General features: G+C 35.0%; 1 protein-coding gene across 1 annotated transcript in view; it reads left to right on the forward strand.

Moving 5' to 3' along the window:
* Positions 1-15,175, forward strand: part of LOC140439689 (cytochrome c oxidase subunit 6C-like) — a 28,299-nt gene extending 13,124 nt beyond the window's left edge. The window contains exon 3 of the mRNA XM_072529773.1: positions 14,997-15,175. Within this exon, the coding sequence (XP_072385874.1) occupies positions 14,997-15,078 (82 nt within the window). The 3' untranslated portion in view covers positions 15,079-15,175. The remainder of the gene's footprint in view (positions 1-14,996) is intronic.
* Positions 15,176-15,214: the final 39 nt, after the last annotated feature.

Consider the following 15,214-nt stretch of genomic DNA (forward strand, 5'->3'; position numbering starts at 1 on the left):
AATGGCTGGCATTAATGAGCCTTGTTTGGCCATTTCAACTGCTTTCTCATTGCCCTACTGATTCTCGTGCCCTTGTACACAGACACCGTAACTTTGCTACGGTCTCCTAGTTTATTTAAGGCAACCACACAATTCCATACTATACAACTTACTTCTACAGAATTGAGTGCCTTAAACGCTGTGTGGTTATCTATAAAGATGGCAATTGAATGGTGCGAAAGTAATGGATTACCATTATTTCTGCCTGGAAAATTGTGACATCCTTAGATATACTTACCACGAAATGTATCTCTTGCTTTGTTTCTACTACACCGGCTCCTACATTATATGATATTTTTCAGCCATCAGTGTACCAGGTAGGTTCTGCTTGTATGGGCACACCTTACTTTCAGTGTTGACTGCCTAGTATATTAATTTTGAATTTATTGTCAAAGCTATATCTCGTAACTGTTACATCGATGGGTTGTCCCATTACGACATCTGCTTTTAAATCCTCGATTAGCTTTATATTGTTAGCACTATGCACCTGGATTACGTGATGCTGGCTGTGTACTAACTTGTGCATTACAGATCTGACTTCGCCCTGAATAAAAATATGAAGTGGTGGAAGATTAACAGGACTTCTAACCCTTGTATATTAGCAGCAATATTGCCCCCTCTTGCTACTTCTTTGTCCACCATGTTACAGACCCATAGGTTATCACTGTTCTAATAACCCTTGTGTATAACCATAGGGCCATTTTGGGATTAAGCCTCCAATTCTTACCATACATCCTTCTAAATCTGCTTAAGGACATAATATCTTTCTGTCTGGTTTTCAGTGTGTGATTATTTCTTGTAAACCTATGATCAAAATATACCCCTAGGTATTTTGTTTCTTTGACATATTGAATCTCTCTTCCTCCCACCACCGGTGATTTTAATACTTGTAATGGTGTCTTTTTTGTAAAGTTGATCATTTGTATTTTTTGAGCAATGAATGTTTTCTTCTTCTTCCTATGCCGTCCCCATTAACGAAGGTTGGCGACCACATTTTTAAAAGCTTCTCTGTCTTTTGCAACGTGGAATAATTCGTCTACAGTCATGTTTGTCCAGTCTCGAATATTTCGCAGCCATGACTTCCTCTTTCTACCTATTCCCTTTTTGCCATCGACTCTACCCTGCATGATGACCTGCAGAAGACTATATTTATTATTTCTTAGTATGTGTCCAAGGTATGCAGTCTTGTGTACTTTTATCGTTCTCAACAATTTTTTGTCTCGACCCATCCTTCTCAGCACTTCCTCATTGGTGACCCTGGCAGTCCATGGAATTCTCAACATTCTCCGGTATATCCAAAGTTCAAAGGCTTCAATCTTTTTAACTATTTGCGCTTTTATTGTCCATGTTTCTACCCCGTACAATAGTTGCGACCAGACGTAACATTCAACAAACCTCAGTCTCAGCGCAGTATTCAGATTTTTGTCACAGAACAATTGTTTGAATTTTAAGAACGCTGCCCTTGCCATTTCTTTTCGTACCCGGATCTCTTGGTCTGGATCTAATTCTGTGTTGATGTAAGCTCCCAGATATTTATATTTTGTCACTCTCTCTATTTGCTGTCCACCAAGAGTTAGTTGTTCATTATTTATTGGACTCCTTGATACTATCATAAATTTGGTCTTATCTGTGTTGATGTCAAGTCCCATTTGAATGCATTCACTATTTATTTCATCTAGTATGAATGTCAGTTTCTCTTATTTGCACCATTTATCAACTATAGTTAGGGCTACTTGCATTATACCAGATACTAACTAGGCGAATTTGCCTCTAACGATGATTGCGATATCGTTAGCGTATCCTAGATAGTAATAGTCTTTTGTGGACATATTTTTGAGAAGATCGTCTACCAATGTTTCCCGAAGTAGAGGTCACAGAATTCCTTATTGACTGTGGACACCCTCCACCTGCTCTTGCTTTGATGGTTGCTTTACCCAGAGTATATTACTATCCTATTCTCCAGGGATGTCCTGATCCATTTACATATTCCCGAAGGTGTGCCTCGTCTAATCAATGCTTTAACTAGAGTTGGTGGCAATATTATTAAATGTCCTTTTGATATGTTAAAAAGCCCCAACAATGATTAAGGGTGTGTAATTTTTGATTGCACCCTTCACAAGGTGGCCCTGTTAAACCTAAATCCAGCAGATCTAGATTGGAGATAGTCAATAAACACTCCCCAAGCCAAGCCGTGAGACATCGTAGTGAAGGCTGTAAGGCACCAGGGTGACAGCATCGGTTCCTTTGGTCTGTCTTTTCCTAACTACTCATGGGACCAATATGAACAAATGAAGTAAAAAAAACTCAGGGCCAAATAGTTCTCGAGGCCTAAAGGATTGTTGTTTAAAGAATCTTGTAAGCGAATTATTATTGCGGGTTATCATGAAAACTGCCTGGAAAAAACAAGGAAGAAAACTTGCAGTAATTCTGTGCAGACGATCATCAAACGGATCGGTTTGGTTTAGGATGTTTGGCAAAGTGAAAACATCTTAAAATACCCAAAAATCGATCTCGACCGATTTGCTCAGAAAAACACTTCAAACTGAATAACCGATGTCTTCCAATAGTCTTGAATTCTGATTAATTTAATTGTCCCCATAAAAAATGGTACAAAAGTGCTATGAATTTAAGTAATTCTTTGTTAAATTTTTCCACGAAGAAATTCTAGCTTCGGCAACTCTTCTTCTTCTTCAAGTGCCGTCTCCATCAATGGAGGTTAGCGGTTATGGTGGTAAACGTTTGTCTATCTTCAGCTGTTCTTAAGAGTTCCTCAAATCCAAGTCCTGTCCAGTTTCTGATATTACGTAACCAGGACAATTTTTTTTCTTCCAATTCCTCGCTTTCCTTCTATTTTGCCTTTTATTATCAACTGAGGGATGTAGTATTTCTCGTTGCGCAACAAATGCCCTAAATAACTGGTTTTTCTTCTTTTGACTGTTCTCAATAGTTCTTTTTCTAAATTGAGTCTAGCTAGTACTTCTTCATTTGTTTTTCGTGCTGTCCAAGGAATTTTTAAAATTCTACGGTACACCCACATTTCAAATGCCTCGATTCTATTCAGGCTCTTTATTTTTAAAGTCCATGTTTCGACTCCGTAGAGAAGAACAGACCAGATAAAACATTTTACAAGTTTTAATCTCAATTTAATATTTATATGTGTATCGCAGAATAGAACGCGCATCTTAAAGAAACTATCCCTAGCTTGAGCAATTCTCGCTTTAATTTCTTGTTCTGGGTCCAGCTTGCAATTAATCCAACAGCCAAGGTATTTGTATTGGTTTACCTGTTCTAAAATATTCCCATTTATTTTTATAGGTAAGGGGATATTCTGTTTTCTTTGGATCACCATTACTTTTGTTTTTTTTTCGTTGATCTTCATTCCAAACTCTCGACAAGCATCCTTAAGGTGGTCTATAACCCTCTGTAAGTTTGTGTCTGTATCAGCCAGTAGGACAGTGTCATCTGCATATCTTATGCTAGATATTGGTTCTCCATTAATTTTTATTCCTGTAGAAAGGTTTTCCAAGGCTTGCTTGAATAGTAGTTCCGAGTAAAGATTGAACAGCATAGGGGATAGTATGCATCCTTGCCTTACTCCTTTATTTATACTAATATTTCTAGATGTATGATCGTCGATCCTAATCTTGGCACTCTGCCTCCAATATAAGTTCTTAATTAATCGGAGATCTTTGCTATCCAAGTTGATGCTCTGCAAGGAATTTAACATTTTATTATGGTTTACGCGATCAAATGCCTTTTCAAAGTCTACAAAACATAGAAAGACATCCTTTTGTTGGTCGTAACACTTCTGCAGCAGTACTTGTAATGAAAACAAGGCCTCTCTGGTCCCCATTCCGGCTCTGAATCCAAATTGATCGTATCCAACTTCTTTTTCACACCTTTTGTATACCCTATTGTGAAGTATTTTTAATAGAATTTTAAGCATTTGGCTCATAAGACTTATTAATCTAAAATCTGCGCATCTCCTGGAGTTAGCTTGTTTTGGAATGGGAATAAAAATAGATTCTAACCATTCCTCTGGTATTTCCCCAGTATCGTAGATTGTGTTAAACAAAATTACTAACAAATCAATGTTATTACTTTCGATCAATTTAAGTATTTCAGGATAAACTTCATCAGGTCCAGGGCTTTTATTGGTCTTTAATTGTTTAATGGCATATTCCACTTCGACTTTTAGAATTGGTGGGCTTTCAGTGACATTATTTATTGTAATGTCTATTCTTTCATCTCGGAACAGCTGTTGTATAAATTTTTCCCATGCTTCTATTTTATCTTTGGTGTTATGAATTAACTCTCCGTTGTTATTTACCAGTGGGCAATGTTGTTTTTTGTGGATGAATGAAAATTCTTTCACCTTCTTGTACATATTAAAGTAATCATGTCTATGTTCTAATTCTTCTATTTCTTTACATTTTTCTTCGAGCCATTTCTCTTTTGATTCTTTTATTTTCCTTCTTATTTCTGTATTTAATCGTTTGTAATCGCTTGTGTTCTTATTTTTGTATTTCCTCCTTTCGTCTATCATCTTTAGAATAGCTGGTGTCATCCAGTCTTTTTTTGCCATTAATCGTGTATTTGGAATTTCTTCCCTTGCAGAATTGACGAGGATGGATTTTATTTGTTGCCAAGTTGTATTTATATTTTGGATATTTATTTGGGTTCGGTCTATTTCTGAGAGTTTTTCATTTAGTTTTACAGTGGTTTTATCTTTAATCTGTACATCTTTTAGTAGTTCCATATTAGGTTTGTTCTTCGGCTTTGCATTTTTTATTACTTTAATTCTTGTGCGAATATTTGCTACTACAGGGTTGTGGTCGGAATTTGCATCAGCACTAGGATATGTTTTTGTACTTGTAATGGAGTTACGAAATCGTTGGTTGATTAAAACATAATCTATTTGATTTCTTATTATTCTTTCTTTTGTGTGTAGCGGGGAAGTCCAGGTGTATAACCTGCGTTGAGGTAACTTAAACCAAGTGTTTGTTGCTATCATATTGTGTTGCTGGCAAAACTCTAATAGTCTCTCTCCTCTTTCATTTCGTTCTCCTAGTCCGTATTCTCCTACGATATTTTGGAATTTCCCTCTTCCTATTTTAGCATTAAAATCTCCTAGGACGATGTTAATATCTTCTTTCTTTGTCAATTTTATGAGCTTTTGTAGATCTTCATACCATTCTTCTAGTATGTCATCTGGCTTATCTGCGGTTGGTGCATAGACCTGAATAATATTCACATTAAAAGGAGAACTCCTTATTTGCAACAGCATTGCTCTGTCAGAGAGTGGTATAAAGTTTGAAACTGCGTTACTCAATTCATCGTTTATTATTACACCTACTCCATTGAAATGTTTTGGATCATTGTTGCCTGAATAATAGAGTGTTTTGTTCATAATTTTTGTTGTTCCTGAGTTAGGCCATCTAACTTCACTCAGACCTAAAATATCTATATTCAATCTGTTCATTTCTTGGCACACGTTTGCTAGCTTTCCAGCCTCATAAAGGCTTCTGATGTTCCAGGTCGCTACTTTGACGTCATTGGTTGTTTTAGTTTTGTATTTGTTTTTGTTCCTCCCGGGGATTCTTAGCACCCCCTGAACATTTAAGTTCTGCCGGGCACTGGGGGCCATCGATTTAGTTCCATTTACCATCATAACTTTCTTGGGAAAATTAATGAGGTGGTTTCCCATTGCCTTCCTCATGTTTTCTGTCGGGGTTTTCTCCCTTATCTGGAGTGTTCCAGTTTTAAGGCGCCGGAAGCTCGCCTTTCGCCCTTTCCCGTTAGCGTTACCCAGGAAGTACCACGTGGAGGTGGGAATCGGACTTGCTAACAGACGTAATGTTTAACTACTCATCCAGGTTTTATTACCACATACCTTCCGGTAAGACATGTGATCCCAGAGGTCTATCGTTAGCCATTCACTTCCCTACTCTAGTTCGGCACTTATGGGGAGATTAATTAGCATTTTATTGTTTTTCATAAATTGAAAGTGTTTCATGTTTTTTACGCCATTCTTGCCATTCAGCAATGTAATCCTCAGTTTGGATTTCTTCCGTGTCATCAATATTTTCATTTATTATATCCACTACAATAAAAACAAAACCAAATGAAACATACCGTTTATCACCAAACCATTAAACCACTTACCATCATCATTTTTCTGGTCGCTCTCTGAAGACTCATCATCTTCGTCAGGATCGTAAGTTAAATCTTCATCATTATGTGATTCGTAGAAAGATTGCATCATTGCTTCTACCGTCAAACATTTGGGATTTTTCAGTTATTTTAAACCTTTTTAGGCCAGATGGATCTGGTTGATTATCGTCCATGTAACTCATCTTCTAATTTTACAAATACCGCAAAAAATGTGTTCGAATTAAAAACTGATGGTATTATAACGTAAAACACACCTTAGTGTGTTTTACGTACGTAGTGGTCATCGTGATGTCGTGTATTGTCCATATCCAAAATTCTCTGTTTCTGGTCACTTTTTTTAACTCATGCATATTCCTGTTATTTAATCGATCCATCTTATTGGAGATCTTCCTCATGATCTTCGGTTTTCTACCTTTCCTTGGATAACAAGTCTTTCCATGATTTATGTATCTGCTCTCATAACATGTCCAAAGTATTTTAATTGTTGGAGATGCACTTTGCTGGATAGCCGTTTGATGACTTTAGCTTATTTAAAATTGAAATATTTGTCCTGTGGTCGGTCTATGGAATTCGTAACATTCTTCTACAACAGAACATTTCGGTAGCGCCTACCTTTCTTTTTTCCGCTTGTTGTATGGTCCAAGAATTACATCCGTATATCAGTATTGGGAATATTAAGCAGTTGATCAACTTCATTTTTAGAGTTCGTGAAATTTGAGAGTCCTTCAATATTTTGGCCATCTTTAGTACGGCTACTTTTGCCAGATCACATTTACGTTTTATTTCTTCCTGTAGTGGCCCTGTGTTTGTAATCAATGATCCCAGATATAAATATGAGCTCACAACCTCAAACTGGTCAATCGTGCTTATGTGTGGATTATTGTTATGTAGTCTATCTACTATCATGATCTTTGCTTCGATATGTTTGACTGCAGACCACTTTTTGAATACTAGATTTACCGCGTTTTGAATACTGAATAAATAAATTCAAATGGTCAAAAGGTTCAAAAACTTAGGTTTTACAGTACGTTTTGGGATTTTCTTAGGTATATATATTAAGTGGTTCTTATATTGGTAATTTTATCAATTTTTTCCCTTAAAAATCAATATTGTGCTGACAAAAGAATATAATTCATTTGAGGAATAGTTAACACTTATTATGTGTTTTAAATGTAGAAAACATTTCAATTCGCACAAAAAAAACCAAAAATATACAAGAAAAAATACTAATATGTAGGTACTTTTATTCTATATACTATTATGTAGTACTTATTATGTTTTCCTGGAATGTGCAGCATTTTTATCATTTCTAGTGATATGCAACAACCAAAAAAATTTAATATTATAAATAATTTATTATTAGATTAAAATACAAAAAATTATTTGTCCTACAAGCACTAATCCATTAAAAATATAATTGAGTTTTCATCTTCATAATCAGACACCAGGGAAGTGTTTGCTACATATTTTCTTATGTTTAGGTTCTCATTTACCTTTACTACAACATTTTTTTACCTATTTTTTAATAATGTTGGGGTATTTGGAAAACCTAAAAAACCTTATTTTCTTTCCAGCTAGATCAGGAATTTTTGAGTTGCTTTTACATCTTACCGCTACTCATCTAAAAAATATTTCATTATTGTAACATACAAAACTACATATAATTGTTAAGGTCGTGGCATATTATATTGCACGTTGCGTTTCCAGCACGTAGCGTTTAGTTTCCGAAAAATATAATTTAAATGGTTTTAAATATGAACACTGTCCGGAACGTATCGTATCAGACACCTAACGTTTATGTTCAGTATATTCGAAAACAATATTTTACTGATGCCGAAGGCTACGTAACGAGTCGTAACTGGTTGATACGGATAATGTAAATTAAATGTCCGTCATTTTCCCCTCGTTGTTTATTTAGGTATTTATTTGATTTTGATACAGAGTATTTAAAAAAAATAATTTTCGAGGCTATTTTGTCATTTATGCATGTGTTTTTATTGCTTTGTGACAATTAATCACGGAAGTGATAAACAATTAGGACTTTTGTACGGAAGGGATACCTCTTCGTTTTAAAAATACTTTTTGGTTTGCTATATTTTATGGCTTCGTTAAATGTAGTATTTTGTTTTTTAACTGTGTAATTAAATTTAAAACATATTCAAAATGAAACCTATTCATTCTAAAATATCCATAATATTTTTCATCGTCATCAATTAATTATTTCTATAAAGTCCAGTATTCACCTTTCTTCTTCCTTTCTCTTAGCATTGAATGTACTTCAAACCTTCTTTGTACTACAGTTTTTCTTTCTTCATCGTTAAGTAGAAGAGCAATTCCACATACGCAGTCCGAACGCGCAGTCCGATTGCTGGACTAGAAACGCTACGTGCCGGAAACTATACGTGCACGATAATATGCGGCGACCTTTACACTAACCTTTATATCATGGCTGCGAAAACACATTTTACAAGACTTTATTGTCCTGTTATTGTCTTTGTATAGTACTCAAATAAGTATCTATAGTTAATATTGTCCTTATACACTTCAAAACTCAACAAACTCCAACCAAATAAACAATATTACAAGAAAATTCTACAAAAATATATTTACCTATGTGCGACCACAAACAACTGTGAATATTGATTTCTATTGTATGAATGACGTAGGGATTCCGCCCCCCTCACTTGCGCCCCCATAGTTGACGACAACCTAGGCTATTTAGAAATCTTGCATCGTATCGCCTAATGGCGCCCTGCGCATTAAATGGGTTAAACCAATGACGTATAATTTATATTTATTATACGTCATTGGGTTAAACACATTTAAGGGAGTAAAGGCACGTTCTCCCACAAATTCGCCAGTCGCTGGTAGCCGCGAATGGGTAGCCGCTACCAATTGATTTAGTCATCGCTAATGCGTTTTAAATAGGACTGTTCTCCTAGAAGCTACCGAGTCGCTGCTACCAGCGACTTGGTCGTTAGTCGCCGACCGCCAGTCGTAGGTCTCGTTTGGGAGCAGACTAGCGTCCACAGTCACCGCGAACAATAGTGTTGTGTTTTGTGCATAAATCATTTAAAGACCATCGAAATAGGTTTAACAGGTAGTATTTGTGTTTATTATTTTTATTTGTTGTACATACAAAAAAAATACATTTTATATAATTTATACTACATTATTTGAAACGGTACATACTATAATAAGAAATAATGGATAGATACATATTAATTTTTATTGTTTTTTTCTTCTAGTAATGGAGGCATTTACCGCAGAAGATGACGAGCAACTTATTCATGTGGTTAGCAATTATCCTGAATTGTACGATCCGAAAAATGAATCATATAAGTTGACGGTAAAGAAAGACGTTAAATGGAGAAGTATTGCGGAAATAATGAATAAAGATGGTAAGTTTTTGTGATACATTTTAATGAATTGTCATTCAGTACATAAAAAGCTAGGTATGTATTAATAAACTAAATTTGTTTATTTTGCCACTTGAGAGAGCCTTCGTTAGCAAAATAATCTGTAAAACGGCTCCGCACCTGAAAACTTTCAGTACAAGCAAAGCCTACTGTGCCTCTTAAAGGAATCATATTCTGAATAGGAGTGTGAAAAGACATATCTTCTAACTTATGGTGTTTCATATTTCCGTTGCGGATATATTCATCGCGTAACATATTATGTAAACAACAAGAAGCAAAAACAATTAGATCCACTGTTGATGGTTTTACGTTAATCGGGGTAAAAAAAATACGAAACACATGACAAAGCAAACCAAATGCATTTTCGGTAACCCGTCTAGCACGGCAAAGCCTATAATTAAAAACTGCTTTATTATGATCGTCTAATGCTTGTTTTTTCGGATAGGGTTTCATAACATTTGTATGAAGTTTAAAAGCATCATCACCTAGATTACGTGAGGAAGCATAATATTTTTCGAATATGGAAGTACGGATGGTGCAGGAAAATTAAAATTGTCTTCATAAATTGCTTTGCCAAGTTCAGATTTCCCAAAAATGCCAGCGTCTCCTTCTTTCCCGTAGGATCCAATATCCACAACCATAAACTGATAATTAGCATCCACAATGGCCAACAGCACAATGGAAAAATACTGTTTATAATTAAAAAAAAGGGATCCGCTTTTATCTGGACACATTATGTGCACATGTTTGCCATCAATGGCGCCTACAGCGTTGGGAAAATGCCAAATAGCCCAAAATTCTTCAGCCTTTTGCTTCAAATTCAGTTCTGGTAGAGGAGGAAGGAAAATTGGTTTCACCTTGTCACATATACTTTTCAATACTATTGGCACAAATACGCTAATGTAGTTGTGACTTGACGGAACGCGAACGCCAAAGATCTATATGACTCTCCAGTGGCAAGGAACCTGTAACAAATAAATTTTTCTATAAATTGATTAATAAAGGTCAAGGTTGAACGATTTAAATTAAATTATTTTTTGATTTTTTCACAAAATTTGTGTTATTTGGAAATCTCTAAATAAATGTATTTTTAGTTGGATCATGCAAAAGACGATGGAAAAATCTACGTGACAATTATTACAAACAAAAAAAGAAGAGATTCAAACAACGGGAAGTGCTAGCTTAGGAAATAGAAGAAGAAATCCTTTATTAGAGCAGTTAAGTTTTTTAGAGGCTGTGGAACATGAACGACGGTAAGTGCAATGTTTTTGATTAATATCTAATGTCTAATATGTATTATTATAGTGTTCTGAGCAGCAATACAAATGCAAAAGTTGATAAGACTCAGGAGATTTTTAGTGCAACCCTAATGATGAAGCTACGCACGAGACAATTGATTCCAAGTCTAGAGAAAATGTTACAGAAATTTGTACTTCCAAGTCAAAGTCCGTGGACTACGGTACCGAACGTCAAGCTTCAAAAAGGAAGAAAATATTACCTCGGATGTCCTCAAACAAATTCAAAAAAGTAGTGAAGAGAGAGACAATTTAATTAAACAGATTAGAGCGTCTTCTCCTATGCAACCTGTAGCTCCTGAAGATGAAGTCGATTTACTCTTCAAGAGTTTTGCAAAGACTGTAAAAACCTTTCCACCACTTTTAAAAGCCGAAACAAAGAGTAAGATTTTCCAGATAATTTCGGATGCAGAACTACAGTTACTGCGTTCCCAGAATGCTTCCTCTGGATTATCAACTCACTCGTATGATACTAGTATCACTAGCACACCGCAGCCTTCTCCATCTACCTGGGATAAACAGGATGTCACGACAATATCTAATACAGCACAGTATTTTGGAAATTTTCAAGGGTAGCGTATTACACTTTTGTTTTACCTTAATTTAAAAAATATATATTTACTTGCATTAACAAAGCAGGTAGGCAACCGTGAAAATGTTTGTTACCTTATTTAGTAGAGTAACTAATAAATTTTGTGTAACTATTTCTCCTTGTGTTTCATTTAAAAATTGCAAGTTCGGTTTACAACACCTTCAATAATATCAGTAAATACATACTAGAGGTGGAATACATGTAACTACTTACCTCAGTGTTACTGCCAATTTCTCAGATGGCGTTATAGGATATTTTACACGGTTGCAAGCATTAATTGCAATATCACTTTTTATTAAATTTAATAAAAAATTAAATTGATGTCGTGAAATTCGGAAGAACTCCATGAATTTTGTTTCACAGTCGTTAAGATGTCTTTTTATCAAAATTGATTGATATCCTTCTGCTTGTCTGGATTTAAAAATATTTGATTCTTTTGCCCTGCACTTTCCACTTTGCAGCGTCAGCAATGATAATAATATATTTTCTTCTTCAGCCTGGTAATGCAATAACATTAAAAGTAGAGATTTTTTACTAATATTCATCGTTCTAAAGTCTTCGCCAACGACTGAAAAGTAGTCGGCGCGGCGTATTGGAGGAGAACACTCTTAAGGCGGGGTCCCACCAGTCGCGCTATTCTGCGCTGCGTTGCTCTGCTTCGAGCAGAGCGGAGCAGAACTACACAGAGCGGCGCAACTTTGCGCATGTGATTCTAGAGGAGCAAATAAGTTCCAGTTTTTATTTACGCGCGCACGATGAAAACAAAATTAGCAATAGCAAGTGCTGCTGTTATAGTAATTAACCATTTTTTACAAGAAAAACGAAAGACCCGGAGGAAACGTCGTTATTGGGTTACACCAGTATTTAAAAGTAGACAAGTTTATAATGGAAATAATCTTTTAAGTGATTTAGTTGCAGGACAGTTTCAAAATTTTTGTCGTATGTCGTTACACGATTTCGAGTACCTGTTAACAATTATTGAACCAGTAATAAGAAAGAGATGAAACAAAGCATTTATCAATGTCTACTGAAATTAAAATGTAAAATTTGCTTTGCCTGTGCCCATTGACTTTTTCATTTTCACCTTTTCTCTTCTATATGAAGACAACAAAGACGTCATCTTTGTTTTAGCTTCAGCGTCGGAACAACCGATATTGTCTGCAATAAATACCTATACATCATATTTCTTACTTTTTATATGATAATTATTGCTTTTCGGATTCCACAATTCCAGTTTGTATCTGTATGACTAAATAAGTTTTTCAACTTCTTCATGATTCCACTCAAAACTCATCGCGAAGATAGTAAAGAAACAGAATAATCTGTAAAAATGGTCTTCAATCACAAACAGCGTTCCAACTAAACGCGCACTTTTCTTTGATCTACACTACTTTACCGACAACCAACGGATAATGTTCGTTCTTGTTTGAACTTGCACGGCGCAGCGCTACTTGTCGTTCCCACTAGTCGCTCAAGCTCGCTCCGCGCACAAATGTACCAAAACAAACAGCGCGGCGCAGCGCAGCGCGACTGGTGGGACCCCGCCTTTAGTCGGGGCGACTCGGTAGCGGCTACCCATTCGCAGTGTTGCCAGGTGACATGAACCATTTTGCGTTAGGGCGAACTTGAAAAATACGGTAGAAAACGGTAGAAATACCATAAAAATGTCAAATTTGTTGGTTTTTACATTATCTAATGCCAATGGTCTATTTAAATGCCTTTTTATAACAGTACGTTCATTTGTAAATAATTTTCACCAGAAAATACATACAAAATGTTTAAAAACATAATTTTTATTAAAAAATTAACCAAAATAAAATTTAAAAACATTAATTGAAATCCAAACTAAACCTGAAAAATATGGTAAAACAAAACACAACACAATTATAAAAAAATCAACCATTAGATCTCGTCAATATCCGAGTTCTGCTCGTAAATGTTTTTATTAAGAAGTTTTCCTATATCATTTTCTACCTTAAAATTATAGCAACTTCCGTCTGAGCCAACTATTCTCTTACCATGTAGTAGTGCCTAAAGAGGCTTTGTGATTAATGTATTTCTCTGCATATTTTTTAATGTATCTTCTTTCTACATTTGCACTCGAATGGGAAAAAATTCGAGGGAAAAAATTATTTCTACATTTGCACTCGAATGCGGTAAGTTCAATACATTAAAAACAAGTAGGGATAAATTGGGGAACATATTTAGTCCACTACCATAATTTATTTCACTTACTTGACTCCAAAATGCTAGTATATCATTATATTCAGGCAACTCAGTGTTTCGTAAAAGTCTCCACTCATTATCTAATGATTGAAGATCGCCCTGATTTATCCCAATATTGCCCAATTTTGGTGAACTATGTGCAATTAAATTAATTTTTCTACTTCGCACCAAATCAGGATATATGCACTGCAAATCTTTCAAGATGTTATTTTTTATGGGAAAACTTTTTAATAATTGGTCCAGACCCTCTATATAAAATTCTAAACACTTTAACTTTACAAACTCTAAATCATTTTTATCTACACTAGACGTAGAAATGTCAGAACCAAAATACATCTCCTGTATATTATGTATATGTATATGTATATTATGTTTTGTCAAATGCTTTAAATTAAAAAAATGCGGTAGAATAAGGTGTTAAAACGGTAGAGCGGTAGATCGAGGTGGAAAACGGTAGATCTACCACCGAACGATCTACCGTAAAAACGGTAGACCTGGCAGCACTGCCATTCGCGGCTACCAGCGACTGGCGAATTTTTGTAGGAGAACGTGCCTTTAAAGTGCAGGGCAAAACGTTAACGTTAACGTATAATTTGACAGCTACTCGTGCGCAATAGAGGAATACACACGTCTCCGTAACCTTGCGTGCGTTTACGAATTCCCTTAACGTTATCCAAATTGTTCCGAGTATTACCGAATGTCTGTCAAATCTCCGAAAATTAAAAACTTTTTGTTGTTTTTTGTGATTTTAACGAAAGATTTATCTTTTGTTTGTAGTATTGTAACCTAAAAATAGTGTAAAAAATGGAAAAAAATTACGGAAACCAATTTCCCAATAAATTATTACCAAACCCATGTAGAAGTACAGCATCGTCCATGTCGTTATCCTCGAAATCAGATTCCTAAACATTTCAATATTAAGGATATCTTCCATTCTGCTGTAAAAGCAATCAAAATATTTCATAAAAAATCTACCTAAACCAGGAAAAAAATATAAAAGGACACTGTCTAATCATTCAAATTTTTAAACAATCCACAACAAATCTGAATAAAAATAAGGTTAGAAACACACGTTAGACGTTAACGTTTTACCGTTTTACATTTCACAGTTAAAACGTATACTGGCCGTAAACGTAATTTCTTTACGTTTACGTTAGTGTTAACGTTTACGTGTTACCTGCACTTTAACTCTCTATTATTATTAACATTATATTATTTATCTATGTTTATTAACATTTATATTTGTTTCAGAAACTATGACGCTGAAAAAGAATTCACTAGAATGAGGAAAAAGGGATTATTTGACTCATGTGATCCCGATGATAATGAATAAATCTTAAAGATACATTATACACAATTTTGTATGTTTGTATATTAGTCATTGTTGAAAAATAAGTAAAAGTGATTTAATATAATTTATATTTAAAAAATCTCAGTTTTTATATGAATCCTGTAATATCATTTACCAA

Source organism: Diabrotica undecimpunctata, chromosome 4, assembly GCF_040954645.1.
Source record: "Diabrotica undecimpunctata isolate CICGRU chromosome 4, icDiaUnde3, whole genome shotgun sequence".
Lineage (NCBI taxonomy): Eukaryota > Metazoa > Arthropoda > Insecta > Coleoptera > Chrysomelidae > Diabrotica > Diabrotica undecimpunctata.